Source organism: Pseudophryne corroboree, chromosome 10 (assembly GCF_028390025.1).
Source record: "Pseudophryne corroboree isolate aPseCor3 chromosome 10, aPseCor3.hap2, whole genome shotgun sequence".
In the NCBI taxonomy this organism is placed as follows: Eukaryota; Metazoa; Chordata; class Amphibia; order Anura; family Myobatrachidae; genus Pseudophryne; species Pseudophryne corroboree.
In genome coordinates, this window is record NC_086453.1 from 51,381,926 (window position 1) to 51,403,705 (window position 21,780).

At 46.6% G+C, this 21,780-nt stretch overlaps 1 protein-coding gene across 4 annotated transcripts; it reads right to left on the bottom strand.

Moving 5' to 3' along the window:
- Nucleotides 1–1,819: 1,819 nt before the first annotated feature.
- Nucleotides 1,820–16,109, bottom strand: RABAC1 (Rab acceptor 1). 4 transcript variants are annotated; one of them, XM_063942370.1, is made up of 6 exons: nt 16,057–16,109; nt 13,936–14,022; nt 12,258–12,467; nt 3,613–3,710; nt 2,844–2,945; nt 1,820–2,380 (listed from the first exon to the last, which is right to left on the bottom strand). In XM_063942370.1, exons 1-6 carry the CDS (start codon nt 16,092–16,094, stop codon nt 2,295–2,297), a joined length of 621 nt encoding a protein of 206 aa, XP_063798440.1. In that variant the 5' UTR covers nt 16,095–16,109; the 3' UTR covers nt 1,820–2,294. The 4 variants fall into 4 exon arrangements, with proteins under 4 accessions (XP_063798440.1, XP_063798439.1, XP_063798442.1 ...); XM_063942369.1 differs by lacking the exon at nt 16,057–16,109 and adding an exon at nt 15,412–15,531; XM_063942372.1 differs by lacking the exon at nt 16,057–16,109 and adding an exon at nt 15,333–15,400.
- Nucleotides 16,110–21,780: the final 5,671 nt, after the last annotated feature.

The window sequence follows — 21,780 nt, forward strand, 5'->3', positions numbered from 1 at the left end:
TCTGAATGGACCCATAACCTATGCATAATGGAGACAGCTATATTTACAAAATTTAGTATCTTAACATGCACGGTATCCTATAAGCAGCGGTACTTTACCGCCACTAATATGACCGCCAGGGGCTATCCTATTAGCCTCAATGCCGGCATTTATCGTGGATCAGGCTTTGGGTGATTTAGGCACCGGAAGCATAATCCGCCCTAACAGGCCGCCAGAGCCGCAAAAACTAGAGATGAGCGGATTCGGTTTTACTCGGTTCTCAAAACCGAATCTTATTGGCTCACGGATGTCACGTGTTTTGGATAGCCAATAAGATTCGGTTTTGAGAACCGAGTAAAACCGAATCCGCTCATCACTAGCAAAAACACATGGGATCGAGGTCTTATACCCACAATATCCAACCGTTTTTACCAATTTAGAGCATCGGGGCTAATAAGATACCACCCAATGAAGTTACTCAATCATCAACAAATACATTCTATTGCGCAACAAAGAGACACCCTTGTCCTAAGGCACTTTTTGCAGTGTACTTCATAGAACATGTGCAAGATGATTCGAATAAAGTACAGCTTTATAGACACAACTATAATACAGTATACTGCACAACCTGGAATACCAAATAAGAGGCAGATGACTGTCCTGAGCAAATAAAGGTCCAAGATATCAGGGAGGGGAGCTGTCTCAGTGCCTGTAGTCAGGAACAGACAGACAGCGCTTCCTCAGGAATCAGTATAGAGATAGATTATTAAAGGGCTTCTCAGGAAACATCACAGAAAACTATTCTATTACATGAAACCAGTAAAATAAAGAGATTAAATATAGAACATGGAATATAATAGGTTATTCAGGAAGCTTTATTTGGACGCAAATATAGAAGTTCGAGAGGATGACGGATGTTGGCGGCCTTTCTAATGCCAATGCACCACTAGAAATCGGACGTTGTACACCAAACACGGAGGAGCAGATGATGAGAAAAAACGTTTTCTAGATGTGTTGGATCTTGATCAGTCAGAGACTTTCATTGTGTTTTATTAGAGCCTCGATGCTGCGAATTACACAGTGTGATATCGCCGTGGTCTTTAAAGCCAGGTTTTATTGTAATAATACTTCTCCCGTGCTTGTTTATACCCCAGGGAATACCAGATCCCTCCCGTGTCTGCCAGATGGCGAACACACGATTTCACCATTGGAAGAGCCAGAGCACTGTGCATCTTCTGTTTAGTCAGTTTATTTATTACCAGTTATTTATATAGCGCACACATATTCCGCAGCGCTTTACAGAGAATACTTGGCCATTCACATCAATCCCTGCCCGAGTGGAGCTTACAATCTATATTCCCTATCACATGTACACACACACACATTCACGCTAGGGTTAATTCTGTTGAGATCCAATTAACCTACCAGTATATTTTTGGATTGTGGGAGGAAACCGGAGTACCCAGAGGAAACCCACGCAAGTACGGGGAGAACATACAAACTCCACACAGTTAGGGCCATGGTGGGAATCGAACCCATGACCTCAGTGCTGTGCAGCAGTAATGCTAATCATTACACCATCCGTGCTGCAGTTTTACAGTTTTGTATTTGTGATTAGAACAGGTACAACACTGTAGTATTGGGATGCATCATTTAAAGGTTTAGATATATTTTAAAGCATCACAGCTTTAAGTGGTGTATAAAAGGCTTTCAAAAGCCATCCACCCCAAAGTGTCGCCCTAGCTCCCACGATCTGGATAGGAAGGTTGGTTCAGTACACAAATGGCCACGCTGCATGTCCTGCCCTTTCAGTGAAGCAGAATACTATTCAGAAGCACAGTTCCTTAAATACAAGTTTATTACATAATAAGTTTATTACATAGTAGGTTTAAATATCACCAAAAAAAAAAAAAAAAAAAACACAACCTCATATATAGTTTCAGGAGGACACATCAGCTCCTGCAGGAATGATTGGCTCGCTAGTTGCTTATTTAATGTCTCAATCTCCAATAAAGAACATTTCACCCATCCACCACTTCGTCATCGGGTGTTTTTTGGTTTGTCCCTCTGGGCTGACGAATCCAAACCTATATTCTATATAGGTTATGCCACATTATACTGGCAGTTTTCATGTGGTTACCTGCCGGCAGTCATCCTGATATTGTGCAAAGGCTGCTGCAAAAGTGCGCATTGAGAAAGGAAGGGTTATAATGAGGGAAGGAAGGTTTAATATAATATGGCAAACATAATACAACAAGGGTCCACACCCGTGCTGCCAAGAGGGACCGGGTGAGAAAATCCCAGAAGGCAGCTTGTTACACAGATTCCATCTGCAGTTCCTCTACATCCCCCTCTACCTCGTGGAAAGATGCATGGGAGCCAATCACGACGAGTGTAGCACCTGCAAGGCAGAAGGGAACATGTAAGAGGCTGGGTAAGGGCCAGGGAGAATGGGCTAGAGGCTGGCACACACTCATGTGGGATAAGAGGGAGAAGATATAATGTACAACGCCAACATATCTAACAGATTGCTCAAGAGGAGATACATTAATAATTAGCAGCCAATCTATGGAGACAGATTTCACTGCATCTTAGTTCACGTCTCTGAACTACAACTCCCATAATCCTCTGTGAAACAGTGGGGCCTGAATTATGCAGCCTGTCGACAGTAACTATGGAAAATTAAAAATCGTAACAAACAGTTGAATATTGAATGGTGAACTCAGTATTACAGTATGTCATTTATAAGATGATTGCTTAAGTCGTGCAATAATATTACACTTTCCTAATCTATAAATACTGACCAGAGACCACAATGTCAGCTCACAGTATACAATACATTACAATAAAATAGACAATCTTACCGAGAACCCAGAACACAGCAGATCCGGCTCCTGCAAGCCAGAAGAACGGGAAGGAGACCGCTCCTGCCAAGCCATACTGATTGGCCATAGTCAGCTCCCGGCCTGTAATGACAGAGCAGTTATTGCTAAACATCACATATGGAAACGTCTCATTACCACCACATGTAGTAAAACATTTCCCTGCTCCGTTGATTGACAGTGAAATGCAGAAATATTAGCAGTTCTGATTACCTGCTATAGGGTCCCGGGACCAGGTACCCAGCCGTGCACCGAGTACTGGCCCCTATTTCCCGTTGTCCCCTAAAATACCATGACCAACCAACTCCTAGTCCAACTAATCTACTGGGTGTCTGCTAAAGTCATCTACAGACACATCTTGTGTCTCTTAAACATGCCAAACCGCCTGCCCCACATATCTGAGTGTCCACCGGCTCGTATAATGCACTGGATTCTGATAAAGAGGCAGACTGACGTATACTGCTGACCTGGAGAAATGAGAAACCAATTCTGCTGAACTAATTAAAAAAAGGATCTGTTCATAATAAGATGTCATGGACCAGCACAGGTCACTACGCCATTATCCCATCTATTAGTCATCCCTGCCAGATTACAGTCCCTGATGTAATATGCTCTAGTACAATGCCCTAAAAATAAAGAAGTAAATTGCATTATAGATGGTTATTCAGGGGAGACATCTCCAGGTAGTGAGTTAGACCTGCTGAAGGCCTATCAGCGTAACAAGGCTGTATCTACAGGGACAGTGACTTACCGAACAGAACCAGCTTAGACTGCAGGGTCTTCAGATAAATGATGTAACACCCACCAAAAAACACGGCCAGGGCTATAAGCAGCATGGGACTGGTGATGCTGAGAAGGAGAAATGGATGAAACACGCATTAATATATTATATATAATATATCTCTCTCTCTCATATATATATATATATATATATATATATATATATATATATATATATATATATATTACATGCTATTAGATTGACAGTGTATGTACATACACTCACTTGCCAGTGCTTCTCTGGAATTCCTTCCCTTTACCCATCATGCACTGCTCCCCCCTTACACCCAATCATTTCCCCCTAGCTAGCAATTACACCAGAATAATATTCAGCTGCATTTTACATGTTACCTTAATTAATGTATCCCTACGGAGTATATTACACAACATGAAGTATTAATAGGGGAGCGGAGAATAAGAAAGGATATAATGGTGGAGGGCAGACAGAAGTAATTGCTTTAGAAAGGGGTTATGAGACTAGGGAATAAGATCACACACTGCAGCCTCACCCTACATCAGGGATATGGATTAGAACTTTGAGCGCCGGACTGCTATGTATATGAACATAGGGGGTAATTCAGAGCCCATCGTAGCAGCAAATTTGTTAGCAGTTGGGCAAAACCATGTGCACTGCAGGGGGGGGCAGATATAACATGTGCAGAGAGAGTTAGATTTGGGTGGGGTGTGTTCCATCTGAAATCTAAATTGTAGTGTAAAAAATAAAGCAGCCAGTATTTACCCTGCACAGAAACAAAATAACCCACCCAAATCTAACTCTCTCTGCACATGTTACATCTGCCCCACCTGCAGTGCACATGGTTTTGCCCAACTGCTAACATATTTGCTGCTACGATCAGGTCTGAATTACCCCCCTGGTGCGGTGCAGGGAGAGCCACACAGGCAACTATTTCACTGTAACCAAGGCAATATATAAAGTCTACTGCTCTAACATAAATGGCTGGTTTAAAAAAGAAAATCTGTGGTTTGCAAAGCCATTAATATTTTAATACTAGCGTTTGCCTGCGGCTTGGCTAGTGTGGATGTCTATTATTGCTCAGCGGAATTAATTTTACAAAGACAGCAGTGCCATCTAATATTGGCAAGTATATTTCATACTGTACACACTGATCACAACATTTCTTTGTAAACAGTATTTGCCGATTTTCCTTCAGGGATTAACACAAAAAGATGCTTGGGACTACTAACCCGTGAGCAAAAGGCGCGTAAAGCTGCCCATGGGAGAAGCAGCTGGTCCTGAGATCTACGCCTGCAGCCATCACTGTTTTTTGGGGTGTGCAATATATGTATATAGTGTTCCCACTAGGATGCAGGCAGGGCACAAAGGAGTGGGTGCAAGTATAGTCGAAAAGGGGGTGCCGGATAGAGGGACACGGCCCCACCAGCATCGCTATTGGGTGCGGTGTGGCCCCCTCAGTGTCACAAATGGAGGTGTGCCCAGCTGTCGGCATCACTAATGGGGGCGTGGCCAGCACTTATGGAGGTGCTGGGCTTCCCCCAAGCTCTACCTTTAATGTGAATAGATGCTGTGTGGTGGCAGCACAACAAGGGGCAGGCTGCTTTAGTTGGGAGCCAGTAAAAGGGCAGGGCATATTTTGCCCTTTAAAAAATTGGGCAGGGCACGAAATTTACATTAATTTTGGACTCAAGAAGCCTGCATATTACGCATGCGTAGAGTGTCAGCATCTGGTTTTCCCTCTCCTTGATGTCACATTGAGATAATACACACCTCAGTTTCTTTCTAGGTCACTAATCTATACAACAATGAAAACGCAATCCAAATTCATTCAGCAGCATTTGCGTGAAGCCGGAACGAGCAGACATACAAAAATTCTGAATTTTTTTTTTCCGTCTCCATAGCTCTTATTTACATAGTTTATTTATAAAAAAAAAAAAATTTGGGGACATTTTTGGTAAAAATAAGCCTGTTAAGTGGTTAATAAACTTAATTATATGTCAAAAAGCATCTAAAAAGAAAAAAATGCTCTCTCTCTCTATGTAGTTACAGAGGTTTTGACCCTACAAAGACAGTTGGAAATAGAACTCCGGATAAAGGGGGTCATTCCGAGTTGATCGTAGCTGTGCTAAACTTAGCACAGCTATGATCATTCACACTGACATACGGGGGGACGCCCAGCACAGGGCTATCCCGCCCCGCATGTCAGTCCGCCCCCTCCGCAGAAATGCATAGGCATCGCGCAGCAGCGATGCCTTTGCACTTCAATGTCAACATGTTGTATGTCATCATTGCTATTGTCTACATCCCACCTCCAGTACATAGTCTGCTTCTGGCATAGGGGATCCGGTCTGAAGATCGACAGTGTCTAGCTCGACAATGTTTAGGTCGACCACTATAGGTCGACAGTCACTAGGTTGACATGGATGGAAGGTCGACAGGGTTTCTAGGTCGACATGTGCTAGGTCGACAGATCTAAAGGTCGACATGAGTTTTTCACATTTTTTTTCTTTTTATGAATATTTTCATACTTAACGATCCACGTGGACTACGATTGGAACGGTAAAGTGTGCCAAGCGAAGCGGTAGCGGAGCGAAGGCACCATGCCCGAAGCATGGCGAGCGAAGCGAGCCATACGAGGGGACGCGGTGCACTAATTTGGGATCCCGGTCACTCTACGAAGAAAACGACACCAAAAAATAAGATTTTACTTACCGATAAATCTATTTCTCATAGTCCGTAGTGGTTGCTGGGGACTCCGTCAGGACCATGGGGAATAGCGGCTCCGCAGGAGACAGGGCACAAAAGCAAGCTTTTAGGATCACATGGTGTGTACTGGCTCCTCCCCCTATGACCCTCCTCCAAGCCTCAGTTAGGTACTGTGCCCGGACGAGCGTACACAATAAGGAAGGATCTTGAATCCCGGGTAAGACTCATACCAGCCACACCAATCACACCGTACAACTTGTGATTTGAACCCAGTTAACAGTATGATAACAATGAAGTAGCCTCTAAAAAAGATGGCTCACAACAATAATAACCGATTTTTTGTAACAATAACTATGTACAAGTAATGCAGACAATCCGCACTTGGGATGGGCGCCCAGCATCCACTACGGACTATGAGAAATAGAACTATCGGTAAGTAAAATCTTATTTTCTCTAACGTCCTAGTGGATGCTGGGGACTCCGTCAGGACCATGGGGATTATACCAAAGCTCCCAAACGGGCGGGAGAGTGCGGATGACTCTGCAGCACCGAATGAAAGAACTCCAGGTCCTCCTCAGCCAGGGTATCAAATTTGTAGAATTTTGCAAACGTGTTTGCCCCTGACCAAGTAGCTGCTCGGCAAAGTTGTAAAGCCGAGACCCCTCGGGCAGCCGCCCAAGATGAGCCCACCTTCCTTGTGGAATGGGCATTTACAGATTTTGGCTGTGGCAGGCCTGCCACAGAATGTGCAAGCTGAATTGTACTACAAATCCAACGAGCAATAGTCTGCTTAGAAGCAGGAGCACCCAGCTTTTTGGGTGCCTACAATATAAACAGCAAGTCAGACTTTCTGACTCCAGCCGTCCTAGAATTATATATATATATATATATATATTATATATATATATATATATATATATATATATATATATATATATATATATATATATATATATATATATATATTTTCAGGGCCCTGACAACGTCTAGCAACTTGGAGTCCTCCAAGTCCCTAGTAGCCGCAGGCACCACAATAGGTTGTTTCAGGTGAAACGCTGACACCACCTTAGGAAGAAACTGGGGACGAGTCCGCAGTTCTGCCCTGTCCGAATGGAAAATCAAATATGGGCTTTTGTAAGACAAAGCCGCCAATTTTGACAATCGCCTGGCCGAGGCCAGGGCCAACAGCATGGTCACTTTCCATGTGAGATATTTCAAATCCACAGATTTGAGTGGTTCAAACCAATATGATTTGAGGAATCCCAACACTACGTTGAGATCCCACGGTGCCACTGGAGGCACACAAGGGCTGTATATGCAATACTCCCTTGACAAACGTCTGGACTTCAGGAACTGAAGCCAATTCTTTCTGGAAGAAAATCTATAGGGCCGAAACTTGAACCTTAATGGACCCCAATTTGAGGCTCATAGACACTCCTGTTTGCAGGAAGTGCAGAAATCGACCTAGTTGAAATTTTTTCGTGGGGCCTTCCTGGCCTCACCCACGCAACATATTTTTACCACATGTGGTGATAACGTTGTGCGGTCACCTCCTTCCTGGCTTTGACCAGGGTAGGTATGACCTCTTCCGGAATGCCTTTTCCCTTAGGATCCGGCGTTCAAACCGCCATGCCGTCAAACGCAGACGCGGTAAGTCTTGGAACAGACAAGGTCCCTGCTGGAGCAGGTCCTTTCTTAAAGGCCGATGCCACGGTTCCTCTTGGAACAGACATGGTACTTGCTGAAAGCAAATCCCTTCTTAGCTCCCGAGGCCATTAGTCCTCTGTGAGCATCTCTTGAAGTTCCGGGTACCAAGTCCCTCTTGGCCAATCCGGAGCCACGAGTATAGTTCTTACTCCTCTATGTCTTATAATTCTCAATACCTTGGTTATGAGAAGCAGAGGAGGGAACACATACACCGACTGTTACACCCACGGTGTTACCAGGACGTCCACAGCTATCGCCTGAAGGTCTCGTGACCTGGCGCAATACCTGTCCCATTTTTTGTTCGGGCGGGACGCCATCATGTCCACCTTTGGTCTTTCCCAACGGTTCACAATCATGCGGAAAACTTCCCGATGAAGTTCCCACTCTCCCGGGTGGAGGTCGTGCCTGCTGAGGAAGTCTGCTTCCCAGTCGTCCACTCCCGGAATGAACACTGCTGACAGTGCTATCACATGATTTTCCGCCTAGCGAAAAATCCTTGCAGTTTTGCCACTGCCCTCCTGCTTCTTGTGCCGCCCTTTCTGTTTACGTGGGCGACTGCCGTGATGTTATCCCACTGGATCAATACCGGCTGACCTTGAAGCAGAGGTCTTGCTAAGCTTAGAGCATTATAAATTTGCTCTTAGCTCCAGTATATTTATGTGGAGAGAATTCTCCAGACTTGATCACACTCCTTGTGTGACTGCTCCCCAGCCTCTCAGGCTGGCCTCCGTGGTCACCAGCATCCAATCCTGAATGCCGAATCTGCTGCCCTCTAGAAGATGAGCACTCTGTAATCACCACAGGAGAGACACCCTTGTCCTTGGATATAGGGTTATCCGCTGATGCATCTGAAGATGCGATCCGGACCATTTGTCCAGCAGATCCCACTGAAGAGTTCTTGCGTGAAATCTGCCGAATGGAAGCGCTTCGTAATAAGCCACCATTTTTACCAGGACTCTTGTGCAATGATGCACTGACACTTTTCCTGGTTTTAGGAGGATCCCGATTAGCTCGGATAACTCCCTGGCTTTCTCCTCTGGGAGAAACACCTTTTCCTGGACTGTGTCCAGAATCATCCCTAGGACCAGCAGACGTGTCGTCGGAACAACTGCGGTTTTGGAATATTTAGAATCCACCCGTGCTGTCGTAGAACTACTTGAGATAGTGCTACTCCGACCTCCAACTGTTCTCTGGACCTTGTTCTTATCAGGAGGTCGTCCATTTTCTTTGAAGACGAATCCTCCTTTCGGTCATTACCTTGGTAAGGACCCGGGGTGCCTTGGACAATCCAACGGCATCGTTTTGAAACTGATAGTGACAGTTCTGTACCACGAACCTGAGGTACCCTTGGTGAGAAAAGGCAAATTTTGGGACATGGAGGTAAGCATCCCTGATGTCCCGGGACACCATATAGTCCCCTTGTTCTTTGCTATCACTGCTCTGAGTGACTCCATCCGGATTTGAACCCTTGCAAGTGTTCAAATTTTTCAGATTTAGAATAGGTCTCACCTAGCCTTCAGTACCACCATATAGTGTGGAGTAATACCCCTTTCCTTGTTGTCGGAGGGGTAATTTTATTATCACCTGCTGGGAATACAGCTTGTGAATTGTTTTCAATACTGCCTCCCTGTCGGAGGGAGACATTGGTACAGCAGACTACAGGAACCTGCGAGGGGGGAAACCTCTCGACATTCCAATCTGTACCCCTTGGATACTACTTGTAGGATCCAGGGGTCCTGTACGGTCCCAGCGTCATGCTGAGAACTTGGTAGAAGCGGTGGAGGGCTTCTGTTCCTGGGAATGGGCTGCCTGCTGCAGTCTTCTTCCCTTTCCTCTATCCCTGGGCAGATATGACTCTTATAGGGACGAAAGGACTGAGGCTGAAAAGACGGTGTCTTTTTCTGCAGAGATGTGACTTAGGGTAAAAAACGGTGGATTTTCCAGCAGTTGCCCTGGCCACCAGGTCCCATGGACCGACCCCAAATAACTCCTCCCCTTTATACGGCAATACATCTTTGTGCCGTTTGGAATCTGCATCACCTGACCACTGTCGTGTCCATAAACATCTTCTTGCAGATATGGACATCGCATTTACTCTTGATGCCAGAGTGCAAATATCCCTCTGCGCATCTCGCATATATAGAAATGCATCCTTTAAATGCTCTATAGTCAATAAAATACTGTCCCTGTCAAAGGTATCAATATTTTTAGTCAGGGAATCCGACCAAGCCACCTCAGCTCTGCACATCCAGGCTGAGGCGATCGCTGGTCGCAGTATAACACCAGCATGTGTGTGTATACTTTTTAGGATATTTTTCAGCCTCCTATCAGCTGGCTCCTTAAGTACGGCCCTATCCGTAGATGGTACCGCCACTTGTTCTGATAAGCGTGTGAGCGCCTTATCCACCCTGAGGGGTGTTTCCCACCGCGCCTTAACTTCTGGCGGGAAAGGGTATACCGCCAATAATTTTCTATCGGGGGAAACCCACGCATCATCACACACTTCATTTAATTTATCTGATTCAGGAAAAACTACAGGTAGTTTTTTCACCTCACACATAATACCCTTTTTTGTGGTACTTGGCGTATCAGAAATATGTAACACCTCCTTCATTGCCCTTAACGTGTGGCCCTAAAAGAAAATACGTTTGTTTCTTCACCGTCGACACTGAAATCAGTGTCCGTGTCTGGGTCTGTGTCGACCGACTGAGGTAAATGGGCATTTTACAGCCCCTGACGGTGTTTGAGACACCTGGACAGATACTAATTTGTTCGCCGGCCCTCTCATGTCGTCAACCGGCTTGCAGCGTGTTGACATTGTCACGTAATTTCCATAAATAAGCCATCCATTCCGGTGTCGACTCCCTAGAGAGTGACATCACCATTAGAGGCAATTTGCTCCGCCTCCTCACCAATATTTTCCTCATACATGTCGACACACACGTACCGACATACAGCACACACATAGGGAATGCTCTGATAGAGGACAGGACCCACTAGCCCTTTGGGGAGACAGAGGGAGAGTTTGCCAGCACACACCAAAACGCTATAATTATCCAGGGACAACCTTTATATAAGTGTTCCTTTTATAGCATTTTAATATATATACATATCGCCAAATCAGTGCCCCCCCTCTCTGTTTTAACCCTGTTTCTGTAGTGCAGTGCAGGGGAGATCATGGGAGCCTTCCCACCAGCCTTTCTGTGAGGGAAAATGGCGCTGTGTGCTGAGGAGAATAGGCCCCGCCCCCTTTTCGGCGGGCTTCTTCTCCGGAGTTTTAGATATCTGGCAGGGGTTAAATACATCCATATAGCCTCAAGGGCTATATGTGATGTATTTTTCGCCATACAGGTATTATACATTGCTGCCCAGGGCGCCCCCCCCCAGCGCCCTGCACCCTCCGTGACCGCTGTGTGAAGTGTGCTGACAACAATGGCGCACAGCTGCAGTGCTGTGCGCTACCTGATGAAGACTGAGAGTCTTCTGCCGCCTGGTTCCGGACCTCTTCATCTTCAGCATCTGCAAGGGGGGTCGGCGGCGCGGCTCCGGGACGAACCCCAGGGCGAGCCCTGTGTTCCGACTCCCTCTGGAGCTATGTCCAGTAGCCTAAGAATCCAATCCATCCTGCACGCAGGTGAGTTGAAAATCTCTCCCCTAAGTCCCTCGATGCAGTGAGCCTGTTGCCAGCAGGACTCACTGAAAATAAAGAACCTAAAAACTTTTTCTAAGCAACTCTTTAAGAGAGCCACCTAGATTGCACCCTTCTCGGCCGGGCACAAAAACCTAACTGAGGCTTGGAGGAGGGTCATAGGGGGAGGAGCCAGTACACACCATGTGATCCTAAAAGCTTGCTTTTGTGCCCTGTCTCCTGCGGAGCCGCTATTCCCCATGGTCCTGACGGAGTCCCCAGCATCCACTAGGACGTTAGAGAAAAAAAAAAAAAATCCTCATGTCGACCTTTAGACCTGTCGACCTAGCACATGTCGACATTCCATCCATGTCGACCTAGTGACTGTTGACCTATAGTGGTTGACCTAAACATTGCCGACCTAGACACTGTCGATTTGATGAACCACACCCCTGGCATAGTGGTGGAGAATATGCCCAAGTGACTAGGTAGAGCAGTCCCAGCACTCTCCACAAACCACCCTCCGCAGTTCCCACAGACAACAGTCAGTATTCCCTCCATTAGACATCAAATACAGACAACAGACAGAAGAACTCACATGCAGTACACGATGAGCCCCAGGAAAACGAAGATGTAGTTGCTCTGAAAATGTTCCACATTCCGCGTCACGCGCTTACACAGATCCCCAAAGTTCTGTGGGCGGGAGAAGCGTCTCTGATCGATAAAGTTATTCCATGGGCGGATGTGGGCCCTGCGCCGGTCAAACCAATCCTTCGCTGTGCTTGGAGAGATCATCTTGGGAAATATCCTGAGGAAAGGAAAGAAGAGGGGTAATGAATTTGTGCCCGGCAGAGGAATAGATACGATGGATTCTAGGGAACCATGAACAGAAACGATTCAGAGAAACATGGAGGCACAATGGGCCTGATACAGGATTGTAATTAAAGCAAATCATCAAGCAACTGGGCAAAACCATGCTGCACTGCAGGTGGGGCAGACGTAACATGTGCAGAGAGAGTTAGATTTGGGTGGGGTGTGTTCAAAGTGAAATCTTTATTGCAGGGTAAAAAATAAAGCCGTATATATTTGTGGGCTACATGCAAAAGCAGACAGTATTTACACTGCACAGGAAAAATATAGCCCACCAAAATCTACATCTCTATCTGCATGTCACAACCACACACACTTGCAACATGGTTTTGCCCAGTTGCTTGATAATTTGCTTTACTTACAAAGATGAATGAGACCCAATGTATTTATACACAGAAATTATCCTGCAGAAAAGGAACATTATGCCAATGTAAGGTGGACGTGACAAATAATGCACAATCTGTCACAATCATTTATCTGGGCTCGCTTGCCTCACTTTGTAGCAGTATGAGACCAATGATGATCTGTGGATTTCCAGAAAACATTTAATGCATGGGACAAAGCTAAGATTGGATGTGTTGGGTGTAACACAGACATCACAGAGCACACATTATATCTGGGGGATCGGTATGAAATACCTCCAATCAAAATGCCGACACCAAGTGACCGATGGTCAAAATCCTGACATGGACAAAATACCGGCATTTAAAATACCGACATGGTCAAAATGCCGACATGGTCAAAATGCCGACATGCGGTTTTTGTTGTGTTTTTTTGTGTGTATGTCGACATAAGTCAACATGGACACCATATAAAGTGTACCGCTGCGCTCGCCATGCTTCGGGCACGGTGCCTCGCTCGGCACACTATTATATTCCCCCTCCAGGTCCACTGGGATGGTAAAGTATGAACAAGTCGGTTCCAATGAAAAAAAAATCATGAAAAACTCATGTTGGTATTTTGACCTGTCGGCATTTTACATGTCGGTATTTTGACCTTGTTGGTATTTTAAATGTCTGTATTTTGACCATCGGTCAATTGGTGTCGGGATTTTGATTGGAGGTAAACCGACTGCATCCCATATCTGGGACACGTGTGTGTAACGTGTTAGTTTGCTGCACTATTTGTATTTCCTACAGCATTAGAGCACTCTGATTCTCCAACACACAGAGCTTATGCTCTGTGTGATTCTCCAACACACAGAGCAGAGCTTATGGCCGGCGTGATTTATTCCCGAGTTCCAGGTCACAGCCCGCTATCATCAGATGGACATGTTTGTGTTGGACAGGTTGGGTCAGCTTGTCCTTACAGATAATACACATGTAGAACATCAGGGAACATTGCCAAGTGGAAGGGTGACAATAAGCGCTGCATTCAGCAAATAACACATCAATTACAGGTCCTACTTGTTAATAATGCCACTCGGTCCCTCGTCCGCTGCTCCAGTTAACACCTCCCCAGTCTTCCCTGTCATGTTCAGTGTCCTGGGCTTCCTGCGACAGGAATTGAGAGAGACACAGAACTTAGCAGGCCTGACTCATGCTCCCTGCTAATATACATTCCTAGCCTAGATATTAAAGGGGAAGTATGTGCTGACTGCGAACATACATTCTGATTGTAGATATTGGAGAACCCCACATTTTATTACAAGTATATGCTCAATGCTAACACACATTCTGATTGTAGATATTAAGAGAATCCTACCTTCAAATTGTAAAACATATATTGTTAGTTCTAGCGACGAGCAATATATCTGTAGCTCATTGGTGAGGGCGTACACCTGTTATGTCTGTGAATGTCATCACGCCTTACATGTTCTCAGATCTAGATATTGACAAGGATGTCCTGTATAGGCACAATGCAATGGCTTGGCAGTGCCACTCTGTTGGTGTACTACCAAATATCCTGTCTTTCATAATGTACACTGATACCTTTTTCACTAGCTCAAAAAACACGGGTAAATGCACGGGGGCGCGCATTTACCTGTGCTTTTTGCTAGTGGAAAAGGGTCCCCCCGCAAAAACCCAGATCCAGTGATCCGTGAATCCTACCCCGGTAAATACCTGGGTAGGACACGGGAATGATCCGGGTAGGGTTGTAGTGTAAACGGAAGCAATGTGGATGCGACATGGCTCCCTTTGACACTGTATGGAAGGGCGGCGCTGGGAGATCATGTGATCTCCCAGCGCCGCCCCTGTCGCGTCACCAACCTGGCAATATGCCGGGGTGGTGAGCGCAGTGGGAAAGGGGGCTGAGCACGGGCCGCAGCCGGGTAGCACCCGTGTCAGGCTCCCGGCTGCGTCCCGTGCTCACTAGTGGGAAAGGGCTATTAGTGGGGAGAGAGAAAAGGGACACAATGCAGGGGTGGTCATCTGTGTGCATACGGCTAGCCAAATCTATGGTAGGGGGCCCTGTATTACCGGCATTAAGCCTGCTCAGAAACTCACCTAACAATACAGGAGCCCCCGCTCTAGAAGGGACATTTTTACAACACAGTTCAATTATTATTAGCACTCTATTGGGGGTCATTACAATACTCAGACAGACTATTAAAGTATACAAGTATACAACCAGGCACATGTTGGGTGGTGCGGAGGAGGCGATGGGTAGAGCATGACTATAGCAAGGGGGAATATACTGGGAGGGGGTGATTTTATATATATATATATATATATATATATATATATATATATATATACACATACACACACAGGAAAGGAATCTAATACATCTCATGTCACACAGCCATTGTCTGTCCACCAGTTTCTGTGGAACCACAAGTCACAGCAGACCATGAACTGACCGCGCATGCTGGGATGTGTAGCTCCCCGGCAGATGAGGGTAACCCCCCTACCAACCACCACTAGATTACCGCCACCTACCTCCTCCTTCCTCTGGCAGTCGCCGGAAGTGATCTGGCACTGTCCGGAAGCAGCTGCGGTGAAAACACTTCCTCATGCGCGGTTCCCATCGCGACCAGCGCCACGCGGCAGCTCGCTGACGTCACGCCGCAGTGCCTCCTGGGGGGTGTAGTTTCGCGCGCCCCTGCTTGCCCTGCACTCTGTGACTGCTGATAATGAGGCTAATGACTGGGTGGGCGTGCTGCACCCCAATTACTGTGTGCTGGTTATGTAATGGAGAGCCCATGATGAGGGGGGAGAGTGGCAGAAAAGGGCAGCTCAGTTCCAGGATGATGAGCTGGGGGTATAGTCTATTCCGGTGTAAGCCTCTTAACCTCACAGTAATCATGAGGTATATCTCAGGGCAGCGGAGAGAAACGCTGTAATTCCACTCTGTGGACGCTTGGTGTCAGCAGAGCTCACGCTGAGCAGGCAGTCAGGCTGGGCCTTGCAGTACAGTAACCCTGGGTTGGCCAGGATGTCTCAACCAACCGCACATGTGAACCCCTTGGGGGCCAGAGTAATACAATATACAAACATACAGTACCTCCCAACATGACCCTCTCCAGGAGGGATACAATACATACCTCCCAACATGACCCTCTCCAGGAGGGACACAATACATACCTCCCAACATGACCCTCTCCAGGAGGGACACAATACATTTCTCTGACGTCCTAGTGGATGCTGGGGACTCCGTAAGGACCATGGGGAATAGCGGCTCCGCAGGAGACTGGGCACAAAAGTAAAAGCTTTAGGACTACCTGGTGTGCACTGGCTCCTCCCCCTATGACCCTCCTCCAAGCCTCAGTTAGATTTTTGTGCCCGAACGAGAAGGGTGCACACTAGGTGGCTCTCCTGAGCTGCTTAGTGAAAAAGTTTAAGTTAGGTTTTTTATTTTCAGTGAGTCCTGCTGGCAACAGGCTCACTGCATCGAGACTAAGGGGAGAAGAAGCGAACTCACCTGCGTGCAGAGTGGATTGGGCTTCTTAGGCTACTGGACATTAGCTCCAGAGGGACAGATCACAGGCCCAGCCATGGATGGGTCCCAGAGCTGAGCCGCCGGCCCCCTTACAGAGCCAGAAGACAGAAGAGGTCCGGAAAATCGGCGGCAGAAGACGTCCTGTCTTCAACAAGGTAGCGCACAGCACTGCAGCTGTGCGCCATTGCTCTCAGCACACTTCACACTCCGGTCACTGAGGGTGCAGGGCGCTGGGGGGGGGGGCGCCCTGAGACGCAATAGAAACACCTTGGATGGCAAAAAAATGCATCACATATAGCTCCTGGGCTATATGGATGAATTTAACCCCTGCCAGAATATACACAAAAACGGGAGATAAGGCCGCCGAGAAGGGGGAGGAGCCTATCTCCTCAGCACACTGGCGCCATTTTCTCTCACAGCTCAGTTGGAGGGAAGCTCCCTGGCTCTCCCCTGCAGTCACTACACTACAGAAAGGGTTAAAAAAGAGAGGGGGGCACTAATTACGCGCAGTATTAAAAATACAGCAGCTATAAGGGGAAAAACACTTATATAAGGTTATCCCTGTATATATATAGCGCTCTGGTGTGTGCTGGCATACACTCCCTCTGTCTCCCCAAAGGGCTAGTGGGGTCCTGTCCTCTATCAGAGCATTCCCTGTGTGTGTGCTGTGTGTCGGTACGTTTGTGTCGACATGTATGAGGAGAAAAATGATGTGGAGACGGAGCAGATTGCCTGTAATAGTGATGTCACCCCCTAGGGGGTCGACACCTGAGTGGATGAACTGTTGGAAGGAATTACGTGACAGTGTCAGCTCTGTATAAAAGACAGTGGTTGACATGAGACAGCCGGCTACTCAGCTTGTGCCTGTCCAGACGTCTCATAGGCCGTCAGGGGCTCTAAAGCGCCCGTTACCTCAGATGGCAGATATAGACGCCGACACAGATACTGACTACAGTGTCGACGGTGAAGAGACAAATGTGACTTCCAGTAGGGCCACACGTTACATGATTGAGGCAATGAAAAATGTTTTACACATTTCTGATAATACGAGTACCACCAAAAAGGGGTATTATGTTCGGTGAGGAAAAACTACCTGTAGTTTTCCTGAATCTGAGAAATTAAATGAGGTGTGTGATGAAGCGTGGGTTTCCCCCGATAACAACTGATAATTTCTAAAATGTTATTGGCATTATATCCTTTCCCGCCAGAGGTTAGGGTGCGTTGGGAAACACCCCCTAGGGTGGATAAAGCGCTCACACGCTTTTAAGAACAAGGGCTCTACCCTCTCCTGAGATGGCCGCCCTTAAGGATCCTGCTGATAGAAAGCAGGAGGGTATCCTAAAATGTATTTACACACATACTGGTGTTATACTGCGACCAGCAATCGCCTCAGCCTGGATGTGCAGTGCTGGGTTGGCGTGGTCGGATTCCCTGACTGAAAATATTGATACCCTAGATAGGGACAGTATATTATTGCCTATAGAGCATTTAAAAGATGCATTTCTATATATGCGTGATGCACAGCGGAATATTTGCCGACTGGCATCAAGTCTAAGTGCGTTGTCCATTTCTGCCAGTAGAGGGTTATGGACACGACAGTGGTCAGGTGATGCGGATTCCAAACGGCATTTGGAAGTATTACCTTATTAAGGGGAGGAGTTATTTGGGGTCGGTCTTTCAGACCTGGTGGCCACGGCAACAGCTGGGAAATCCACGTTTGTACCCCAGGTCGCCTCTCAACATAAGAAGACGCCGTATTATCAGGCGCAGTCCTTTCGTGGGCAAGCGGGCAAAAAGTTTCCTCTTTTCTGCCCCGTGACAGAGGGAGAGGAAAATAGGCTGCAGAAATCAGCCAGTTCCCAGGAACAGAAGCCCTCTCCCGCCTCTGCCAAGCCCTCAGTATGACGCTGGGGCTTTACAAGCAGAATCAGGCACGGTGGGGGCCCGTCTCAATGAATTTCAGCGCGCAGTGGGCTCACTCGCAAGTAGACCCCTGGATCCTTCAGGTGATATCTCAGGGGTACAAATTGGAATTCGAGACGTCTCCCCCTCGCCGTTTTCCTAAAGTCGGCTTTACCGACGTCTCCCTCTGACAGGGAGGCAGTTTTGGAAGCCATTCACAAGCTGTATTCCCAGCAGGTGATAATCAAGGTACCCCTCCTGCAACAGGGAACGGGGTATTATTCCACACTGTTGTGGTACCGAAGCCGGACGGCTCGGTGAGACCGATTCTAAATCAAAAATCTTTGAACACTTACATACGGAGGTTCAAATTCAAGTTGGAGTCACTCAGAGCAGTGATTGCGAACCTGGAAGAAGGGGACTACATGATGTCTCGGGACATCAAGGATGCTTACCTTCATGTCCCAATTTACCCTTCTCACCAAGGGTACCTCAGGTTTGTGGTACAGAACTGTCACTATCAGTTTCAGACGCTGCCGTTTGGATGGTCCACGGCACCCCGGGTCTTTACCAAGGTAACGGCCGAAATGATGATACTCCTTCGAAGGAAGGGAGTTTTAGTTATCCCTTACTTGGACGATCTCCTGATAAGGGTAAGATCCAGAGAACAGTTGGAGGTCGGTGTAGCACTATCTCAGGTAGTGTTGCGGCAGCACGGTTGGATTCTCAATATTCCAAAATCGCAGCTGGTTCCGACGACTCGTCTTCTGTTCCTAGGGATGATCCTGGACACAGTCCAGAAAAAGGTGTTTCTCCCGGAGGAGAAAGCCAGGGACTTATCCGAGCTAGTCAGGAACCTCCTAAAACCGAGCCAAGTCTCAGTGCATCAATGCACAAGGGTTCTGGGAAAAATGGTGGCTTCCTACGAAGCAATCCCATTCGGTAGATTCCACGCAAGAACTTTCCAGTGGGACCTGCTGGACAAATGGTCCGGGTCGCATCTTCAGATGCATCAGCGGATAACCCTGTCATCAAGGACAAGGGTGTCCCTCCTGTGGTGGTTGCAGAGTGCTCATCTTCTAGAGGGCCGCAGATTCGGCATTCAGAACTGGGTCCTGGTGACCACGGATGCCAGCCTGCGAGGCTGGGGAGCAGTCACACAGGGAAGGAATTTCCAGGGCTTATGGTCAAGCCTGGAGACATCACTTCACATAAATATCCTGAAGCTAAGGGCCATTTACAATGCTCTAAGCTTAGCAAGACCTCTGCTTCAAGGTCAGCCGGTGTTGATCCAGTCGGACAACATCACGGCAGTCACCCACGTAAACAGACAGGGTGGCACAAGAAGCAGGAGGGCAATGGCAGAAGCTGCAAGGATTCTTCGCTGGGCGGAAAATCATGTGATAGCACTGTCAGCAGTGTTCATTCCGGGAATGGACAACTGGGAAGCAGACTTCTTCAGCAGATCAGGCAATAGCTGTAGACGCTCTGGTAACACCGTGGGTGTACCGGTCAGTGTATGTGTTCCATCCTCTGCCTCTCATACACAAGGTACTGAGAATTATAAGATGGAGAGGAGTAAGCACTATATTTGTGACTCCGGATTGGCCAAGAAGGACTTGGTAACCGGTGTCAAAGTCAGAAAAATATCTCTATGCACACTACCATATTTGCACCTCACACAGGTCCGTGCTGCGCATGCGTACGCTCTCCCGTACGTGCGCATACTCACAGTCGCGGGCACCCGCAGGCGCATGGTATGCGTATTTACGGTAGAGTTTATGCGATCGTAGCGTGCGACTCAATCATTACATATTTTCACTAATAATGTATTTTGTAGATCATGGTCCCTTTGATAGATTCTGAAAGTTTGGTTAATATAGAATGTTCATGAACAGAGAAATCCCTCTTTGTTTGATACGAAGGGTCAGACAGGAGTAATACAGTGGTGTTTAGTATCCATCGGAAGAATATTTAATTAGAAATATTCCGGTGTTGGTTTGAAGCAGATCAATCGCTCGTGCGAATAGTTATGGACATAAGAAGTTTATGAACATTTACTTTATTTGCACTTTATTACCCATGCGGCGGGAAACCCAGTTTCCCTCCCACCTGAGCAGTTGGAAATAGTCACAGCCCACCTGTATGAATCAACCTATGACCTTTTGTTATAATGCGAAGCCGAATTCCTGTGTCCAATGAACAATAAGATTGTAGGGACCATTGAATTGTATTGTGTGTGGGGCATAAATAGGCAGGCCGACCGTATCCAGTTCTCTCTCTTCAACGGTTCTCATTGCTGATAATCGGGAGCTGGATATCGAGGCGCATGCGATCGTTTCCCCTTGTGCGTAAGTTTTCTCCGTAATCATATTGTCTTACTGTGAGCCATCTCTCTCTCTCTCTCTCTCTACTCTTTCTCTCGTATTTTCCTTTAATTGTATTGTATTGTATTGTATTTCCTGTGTAGTTTATCTGGTTAGTTGGTTTATGTTATATTGTAGTGTATCATTTGTACTGTGATTCCTTTTGCAAGTATAATAGTTATAATACATATAATAGGTTTTGGACCCTAAGCCCAGGTATCTGTGTATTTCTCATAGTGTTAAGTATTCCCTGAGCGTCGGAGACGCTCAAGCAGCTTTGTAGTTAATCAGGTTACACCAGGTTGCACTTACACTCTATCACCACACTAAGGTTTACTGTGTATTTCATAGTTAAAGGTATAGATATAAAGGTTTAACGTTGGGAGCGTCTGCACCGCTGGTGATCTCCTCGTGGTCCCGAGCGTCCGCTACGCTATAGCGAATCATTACGTTGGTCGGCAGCCAATAGCGTGCCTGCCTGTGATCTCTGGGCCGTAAGCGAACGTGACGCTTGAGCGTCTCGACTACGGTTGAGCGATCGCTACGCAACTTGCGTACCCTTACGGTACTTCTTACGTAGATAGCGTACAGTGTTCTTAGACCTCTTAAAGTGTTTTATATACGATAAATATTCAGCTTTATCAATTGGCGGCTCGCCCGTCCTTCACATATCTGCACTAGGTAGATCAGCAGACATTATCCCTCAGCAAAGGGCGGGAGGTTGTATCCCTCGTAGTGCTGACAGGATAAGCGTCTGCTTCGCTTAGGTAAAGAGTGCTGAAGGAATCCGGGAACCGGAGGTAAGAACAAAACGCTAGTGTCTTTTTAAAAAAAAAAAAAAAACTGTTTATTTTTCTGTCTTGCGTACACACGCATGCACACATATATATATATCTGCATTTCTTTTTCTTTTTCATTTTCGTATATCACTCTCCTGTCTGCCAGTTTTATAGTTGATAGAAGTGCTAAAAGAGATTTGCCGTTATTTCATAGTTTAAGAGTAAAGGTAATATAGTTAAAAGATAGACAAACACACAGTTTTGCCTGGGAGATAAGGCGAAGTCAGTGTGTTGTGTGGTAGATGATCAAGGATCATCTACA

Coding starts and splice junctions, on each gene's coding strand:
- RABAC1 (XM_063942369.1), bottom strand. CDS start 15,500: ATGGGAACCGCGCATGAGGAAGTGTTTTCACCGCAGCTGCTTCCGGAC. Junction 14,023..15,411: donor ACTGCCAGAGGAAGGAGGAG/GTAGGTGGCGGT, acceptor TTCCTGTCGCAG/GAAGCCCAGGACACTGAACA. Junction 2,381..2,843: donor TGCTGTGTTCTGGGTTCTCG/GTAAGATTGTCT, acceptor TCTGCCTTGCAG/GTGCTACACTCGTCGTGATT.